The sequence below is a fragment of the Cucurbita moschata genome, unplaced genomic scaffold, assembly GCF_002738365.1.
Source record: "Cucurbita moschata cultivar Rifu unplaced genomic scaffold, Cmos_1.0 Cmo_Scf00023, whole genome shotgun sequence".
Taxonomy (NCBI): Eukaryota; Viridiplantae; Streptophyta; class Magnoliopsida; order Cucurbitales; family Cucurbitaceae; genus Cucurbita; species Cucurbita moschata.
In genome coordinates, this window is record NW_019268539.1 from 2,910,713 (window position 1) to 2,918,275 (window position 7,563).

The 7,563-nt window shown below is 40.2% G+C and overlaps 2 protein-coding genes across 3 annotated transcripts; both read left to right on the forward strand.

Moving 5' to 3' along the window:
- Positions 1 to 10: 10 nt before the first annotated feature.
- LOC111460153 (protein transport protein SEC23) lies at positions 11 to 3,001 on the forward strand. Its single transcript, XM_023103279.1, has 2 exons — positions 11 to 885; positions 1,114 to 3,001. Exons 1-2 carry the CDS (start codon positions 190 to 192, stop codon positions 2,767 to 2,769), a joined length of 2,352 nt encoding a protein of 783 aa, XP_022959047.1. The 5' UTR covers positions 11 to 189; the 3' UTR covers positions 2,770 to 3,001.
- A 737-nt stretch (positions 3,002 to 3,738) lies between these two features.
- Positions 3,739 to 7,563, forward strand: LOC111460159 (magnesium transporter MRS2-I-like). Of its 2 annotated transcripts, XM_023103285.1 has the most exons (11): positions 3,743 to 4,418; positions 4,505 to 4,534; positions 4,655 to 4,808; positions 4,911 to 5,032; positions 5,167 to 5,241; positions 5,416 to 5,640; positions 5,710 to 5,754; positions 6,772 to 6,816; positions 6,903 to 6,932; positions 7,031 to 7,150; positions 7,244 to 7,563. In XM_023103285.1, the coding sequence occupies exons 1-11, from the start codon at positions 4,170 to 4,172 to the stop codon at positions 7,328 to 7,330; spliced, it is 1,182 nt and encodes a 393-aa protein (XP_022959053.1). In that variant the 5' UTR covers positions 3,743 to 4,169; the 3' UTR covers positions 7,331 to 7,563. The 2 variants fall into 2 exon arrangements, with proteins under 2 accessions (XP_022959054.1, XP_022959053.1); XM_023103286.1 differs by lacking the exons at positions 6,772 to 6,816; positions 6,903 to 6,932; positions 7,031 to 7,150; positions 7,244 to 7,563 and adding an exon at positions 6,658 to 6,765 and having other exon boundaries at positions 3,739 to 4,418.

Below are 7,563 nucleotides of genomic sequence, written 5' to 3' on the forward strand. Positions count from 1 at the left end.
CCCCCCCCCCCCCCCCTTTTTTTTCCAGCGCAAAAGCGATTTGGGATTCTCCATTTGTCAGAATTCCGCCATTGATTCTACAGCGCGTGCTTTCCCATCTAGTTTCTGATGCGAAATTAGGGTTTCTTTCATTTCGGAGCTTTTCCATGTAATCGACGGGGAGGGATTACCTGAGACGTCGATTTTCCTATGGATTTCGTCGAACTGGAGGCGATCGAAGGCCTCCGATGGTCATGGAACTCATGGCCGGTTTCTAAAGCTGAATCATTGGCTCTGGTTATTCCTCTCAGCGTTATGTGTACGCCATTGATGCAATCCGTCGAGCTCCCTACACTTTCTTATGAGCCTCTCTCGTGTCTTAAATGTGGTGCCGTTTTGAACCCCTATGCTCGTGTCGATTACACGTCTCGCATTTGGTTCTGCTCGTTTTGTTACCATAAGAATTTTTTCCCTCGTTCTTATGCTGATATTGGAGAGACAAATCTTCCCGCAGAGCTTTTTCCGACTTACAGTACGGTGGAGTATGCGCCCAGTCGGAAGATCGAAAGCCCTGTTGCGAATTCTGGTTCCAATATGAATATGAGCCGTAATTGGGCGAGAAATCATTCGTCTTCTTCTCTTTCAGTATCAGCTTCTTCATCGCTGCCGGCTCGAGATTCCCGTGGAAATGGGCCGGCCTTCGTGTTCGTTATTGATAGTTGTTCGGTAGAAAAGGAGCTTCAAGCACTTAAAAATGAGTTACTACTCGTTGTGGAACATCTTCCGGAGAATGCTTTAGTGGGTTTGATTGCTTTTGATTCAATGGTTCATGTTTATGACCTTAAATTTTCTGAATGCTCAAGGGTCGTCCTCTTTCCTGGGGATCGTGAGCTCTCGTCACTTCAGGTATTTATCAATCTTTGAATCTTTGAATCTCTGCTAGTCTGCTTTTATCTTCTATCTCTGCACAATGTTGACACCATCTTCTAATGTAGATTCTTGAAATGCATTGGTTTCTGGATATAGACTATCTTATTTACTATTTTTAGTTAGCGAGGTCTAAGAGATGTTCGATTGTTTTTGGAGTTTGAGGGACATTGTTTTGATACCCTGTTTTGCTTATGAATCCTTCAGACCCAACAATTGTTGGGGATTTATGGGATGAAGCAGCTGCAGTTAGGAAAGACACCAGTTGTTCCCACACAGGGATTTTTGTTACCAATATCTGAATGTGAGTTCAACATCACCACTGCAATTGAAGAGATGAACACTTCACTTAGTGTAACTGGCCATCGACCTCGGAGGGCAACTGGTGCTGCAATATCAGCTGCGGTTGCACTTTTGGAAGGATGCCGAGTGAATTCTGGTTCTCGTGTCATGGTTTTCACCTCTGGCCCTGCAACGGTAGGTCCGGGAATCGTTGTTGATTCGGATCTCGCTCACTCCATCAGAACTCACAGAGATATTGTTAATGGCCAGGCGCCTTACTTTAGGAAATCTAGTAGTTTCTACAAGGAATTGTCACAGAGGTTGTGTGATGGATCTGTAGTTCTTGATTTTTTTGCTTGCTCTCTCGATCAAGTTGGAGCAGCAGAGTTAAAAGTTCCTGTTGAAAACTCTGGTGGATTCATGATGTTAGGAGAGTCATTTGAGTCTAATCAATTCAAAAAGTGCTTGCGGCATATTTTTAGTCGGGACAAAGACGGTGAGCTGAATATGCATTTCGATGCAACTATCGAGTTAGTAACCTCAATGGATGTAAAAATTTGTGGAGCTCTTGGACCTTGCGTCTCTCTTCGTAAAATGAACAACTCGGTAAGCGACAACGAAATTGGCGAAGGTGGTACTTACATTTGGAAGCTCAATACACTGTCCAGTAAAACCTGCATTTCCTTTTTCTTCCAAGTGAGTGAGGTGCAGAAAGTTCAACCTGGATCTGCGTTCTTCATTCAGTTTATAACACGATACAGAAAAGGAAACCTGGAGGTCCGTAAAAGAGTGACCACTGCCGCTAGGAGATGGGTTGCAAGCCATTCACCAGAAATCAAAGCTGGGTTTGATCAAGAAGCAGCAGCTTCGGTGATGGCTAGGCTTGCTATTAATCGATCTGAGACGTGTTATGCTCGGGATGTTATCAGATGGCTTGATGATGCATTGATCCGTTTTGCCTCGAAGTTTGGTGACTATATACAAGAGGATCCTTCAACTTTCCGATTGCAATCCAACTTCTCCTTGTACCCTCAATTCATGTACTATCTAAGAAGGTCCCAGTTTATCGACGTCTTCAACAGTTGTCCTGATGAAACTGCGTTCTATCGACTAATGCTAAACCGAGAGGGAGTCGTTGGTTCTCTTATCATGATACAACCTACACTTTTCCTCTACTCTTTCGATGGACCTCCTGTTCCTGTAGTCCTAGACATTCGATCAATATCGCCGGATGTGATCTTGCTTTTTGATTCCTACTTCAACGTCGTTATTCATTACGGGTCCAAGATTGCTCAATGGAGGAAACTTGGTTACGACAAAGACCCGAACCTCGAAAACTTGAAGAAGCTACTAGAGGCTCCAGAGCTGGACGCTGAACAGCTGATTGCGGAACGTATACCAGTCCCTAAGCTTATAAAGTGTGATCAGCATAGTAGTCAAGCACGGTTTCTTCTTGCTAAGTTAAACCCGTCGGTTACGCAGAACTCGACTTACAAGGAGGGATCAGACATAATCTTTACAGATGATTTAAGCTTGGAGGTTTTTATAGATCACCTACAAGCTCTTGCTGTGCAGGGATGAAGAAGGATGGCAGTAGTAGTTTGTTAGAAGAAGTTGTTACTTTATACAGGAGAGATGCTTTTGGGCTGCTTGAGAGTTGTATTTTCACCCATTTCTTCATAGTTTGATGAAATGTAAATAACTGGTTTCTGATCTTACACCTTGCCAGATGACTTCCACCCATTCTTCACGTGAAGAACATGGTGAGATTTTTTTTTTCAATGGAGTTGGAATTGTATCATTTAGCATTTAATTGATTCAACTTAGATATAAATCGGTTTTTTAATTGATTCAACATGGGTTAAGTTGGGTTGGAGAACGGAGGTTAGAGATTTACACGGGTTAAGTTGGGTGGTTAAGTTGGGTTGAAGTTGGAGAATGGATGTACACGGGTTAAGTTGGGTTGCAGAAATCGAAGAACGAAGGTTAGAGATGTACACAACAGAGGTTAGAGATGTACACGGGTATAAGTTGGGTTGGAGAATACAAAGGTTAAGTTGGGTTAGAGAAATCTTACCATTGGAAATTTCAAATTGGTTCTATTTTTTAGTTGAGTAGTTGAGATGTTTTTTTTTTAAATTTATTTAATTTTTTTATAAAAAATACACATATTGCACTAATAATTAAAATATCGTATTAAACCTACACATGTGGCATAATATTCTTAATTAAATTTTTTTTTTTTTTGGAGACCCTAATTTTGAGGGTAATTTATTAGTGGATTGAAATAAATATTAGAAAATGGGTGAATTTTAAAATAGGGTTGACTATTTGAAGGGATAAACATGAAATAAATATAGTTAGTGGCATTGATGTGAAAAGGACGTGGAATCTCGTTCTCTGTCCTCACCCAATCAAACTCACCCACGTCCTTGAAATCGAGACTTCAAATGACTTGTGAAGTCCCAAATTTTCATTTTTAGTCGCAAACATTTTAATTTTAGAATTTTGGAATTTTGGAAAGAATTATACAATATATTTTTGTAGCCATTATTGTTGTGATTGGAACCCTAATTAAGGTGGAGATTGAAGGTAAAAAACATGGCGTAGATCTGCGGAGATCAAAATTCTGGGTGTCTCTTCCTCCTCCGCCTCGATGCTGTGGCCTCATTCTCCATGTCATTGCCCCCACCTTCATTCCATATGTAAAACCCAAACTCAACTTCATATGCCCTCTCGGGAATCCAACCTCATCGCCCTCCTCTTCGGTTTCTTCTCTCTGCAACTCGGTCGAGAAGAAACTCCCAAACCCTTCCTTTTTCCTTTCGTTTCTCCAATACCCCACCTCCTAATTTCTTCCCCATTCCTTAATTCCGTCGTTGTTCTTCATTTCCGGTGAAGGGTTTTTGAGGGCTGCTTGGATTTCTTTCTTTTTCTTTCCTTCTTTTCTGGGAATGCGATTCATTTGGGGATGATTAGTAATGGCTCGGGACGGGCATGTAGTGCCGGTGGATCCACAGACGACGCTCACTGTGAAGAAGAAGAAGCAATCTTCTCGGAATTGGATTCTGCTGGATTGTACGGGCCAAGGCACCGTCCTCGATGCCGACAAGTATCAAATTATGCATCGGGTTCAAATTCATGCGCGCGATCTTCGGATTCTTGACCCTTTGCTTTCTTATCCCTCCACGATTTTGGGGCGTGAGAGGGCCATTGTTCTTAATCTCGAGGTGAATTGTTTGGTTTTTTCAGTTTTTTTTTTGACGAATTGTTCTTGTTCTTTCTTGTAATTCTTGTTTGCTTATGCGTATTGCAGCATATAAAGGCGATCATTACTGCTGAAGAGGTCTGTATTTATACTTTTGTTCTTCTTTAATCTGTTTGTAAATTTGTGTGATTGTTGGAAAGTTGAAACGAAATTAGTATCAGACACTCCCTTGAATTTGTTACTTCATGTCGTGGATAGGTTTTTCTTAGAGATCCGACAGATGAACATGTCATCCCTGTGGTTGAGGAGCTTCAGAGGCGGCTGCCTCCTTCTAATGCGGTCCAGCTTCATGTTCAAGGAGATGGGAAAGCAAATCAGGGTCCGCAACACGACGGTGAAGCTGAAGAAGATGGTAAGCTTTCTTCCTCACTCACTGCAATGTAATCTTAACTTGTCCTTGTGATTTGTTTTTACTTCATCAATATATTAATGATCTTGAGAGAATGCATTCCAGACTCGCCATTTGAATTTCGTGCGCTCGAGGTAGCTTTGGAAGCTATATGCAGTTATCTTGCTGCACGAACAACTGAGCTCGAGACTGCTGCTTATCCTGCCTTGGATGAGCTTACTGCCAAGGTGAGTACTTATTTTCTCACCTCGTATCTAATGCATAAACTTGCCAACAATTCTCGGAGATAATTCTGTTACGTTATCGACTCCATCTTGGGATACTAGCATGATTTATTATTGTTTTTCCTTCGAGTTTGTAGATTAGTAGCCGAAACTTGGACAGAGTTCGTAAATTGAAGAGTGCAATGACGAGGCTGACTGCGAGGGTTCAAAAGGTACGTGTAACGTTTGCAACGTTTGTAACGTTTCACATATCAGCACAATTTAGAAACTTTTGCCCATTGTAATCACTCTCATCTCTCTGTATGTTCCTAAATTCTGAATTTCTTACTAAATGATCAGCAGCTGTTATCTGCATAACCATAGTTTTGACTTGCCTTTCAATGCAGGTGAGAGATGAGCTCGAACAATTACTGAATGACGACGATGATATGGCAGACCTTTACTTGTCAAGAAAGATGAATTCGTCTTCTCCTGTAAGTGGTTCTGGTCCTGCCATTTGGTTTCCTGCCTCTCCTACCATTGGTTCAAAGATATCAAGAGCGAGCCGAGCAAGTATGGCAACTGTACGTGGGGATGAGGATGACATCGAGGAGCTCGAAATGTTACTGGAGGTAATAATACATATAGTTTCGGGTTAGTCAATCTTCATGAAGGTCTATAACTGAGATTGCATTTTGCAGGCTTACTTTATGCAGATTGATGGTACATTGAACAAATTAACTACAGTAAGTCTTACCTGTTTCCTGCTTATCTAATTTATATTCAAGCTGAGATATTATGAGTTCGATATTACTTCGCTATATTTACGTTGCTGGGAACGGTTTCTTATTAACTTAGAGTAATTGGATGCTAAAACAAAAAATTGGATCTCCCTTTCTCTCCCAAGTTCATAAGAGACCCACAGTACAGAAATTTAGCAAAAGTATACCTCCTATACTATATTCTCCGCGTCCCAACGTGTCCCAGGCCTCTTTGCCATTGTTGCGCTTGCTATCTTCTCAAAATTTGACTCATTAACCACTTGGAATAATAAGTACAACTCGGTTTTATCCTTCATCTATGCTTGTTTTTGCTTCTTGATGTCATTTACTGTCATGTCTTCGATTACCTCCGGTTCGATGTAACTGACCTCAACCACGTCCCATTCATTTTGCGCCCCAAACAAAGCTCACATTTGAATGCTTTAGTTGTTGTAGTTCAACTTCACCAGACGTGTTGGTGGAATACCACCCTCCGACATCTTCCTAGAACTCGCCATTTTTTGCTCTGATGCCATTTTGTTGGAGTAACGTAGAATTTTTATGAATAAAGGGTTGAGTTCTCTCAACACTCAAATCTGTCTCTTTTATTTTCTGGAGGAAGAGACGTATTCTCTTCTTAAGTTGATTTGAAATCTCTACTTAAGTGGTCCTTATATAAGCCTTTCGGAATATTGTCCATGGCCATACATGTACCAAATATTAAATAACGAATCTACATAATACATGTACTATTATTATGGTGCTACATGTATCTACCAAATGAATCTAACTCCAAGATGTGTCCAATAAACTTTTTAGATTTGGCCTTTTCAAAATCTCTTCATAGTTTATTTATTTAACGTTTTTTACTCAAAATATATGAACCAACATCTTCCTGGCTTAATTGTCTACTGAAATATTACGATATTTAGACTAAACCCGACGTAGTACGATGGCCGTTAATCTAAGGGCATATTTGCTTATGTTTTGAATGATTTGCAGCTGCGAGAATACATTGATGACACAGAAGATTATATCAATATCCAGGTAACAAGAAGTGAAAGGTTCCGATCTACTACTGATCATCTTTCTTCTTCTTCTTCTTTGTTTCTGAGTTATCATTGGTTTTGCAGCTTGACAATCACCGAAATCAACTCATTCAGGTCCTACATCCTTCCATATATTAATTAATGAGATTTTCTTGGCTGCCCAGATTCTTATTTATTAAAATTTCAACTTTGCTGGGTGTCTTGATCTGCAGTTGGAGCTCTTTTTAAGCTCTGGAACTGTTTGTTTGTCTGTCTATTCTTTGGTGGGTGCAATATTCGGCATGAACATTCCATACACTTGGAATGAAAATCACGAGTACATGTTTAAATGGGTATGGCTGAATAACTCGACTATGATTTCTAACTTCGAATGCGGGAACCTGAACAAGAGCTCATAACCATCATCACGTGTTCATTATGTGCAGGTTGTCATCGTTTCTGGAGTAGCTTGTGCGTTAATGTTCGTCGCAATTATTTACTATGCTCGCCTCAAAGGTTTGGTCGGATCTTGATCTTCTTGTATTCGAACCGATCCTTTACAAGATCATAAGGAAAAGAAAAAGAAAAAGAAAAAGAAAAAGAAAAAGAAAAAGAGGGTCCATTGGAGATGAGTTTAGAGTGAAAGACATAGCTGACTTTACTTGATAATTGATAATTGTGTTCATCTTATTTGAAGCTTCGGACTCTATTGATAATTGTATAAACATCATATATAATGAAAATTTCTTAGAAAAAAACAATCAAA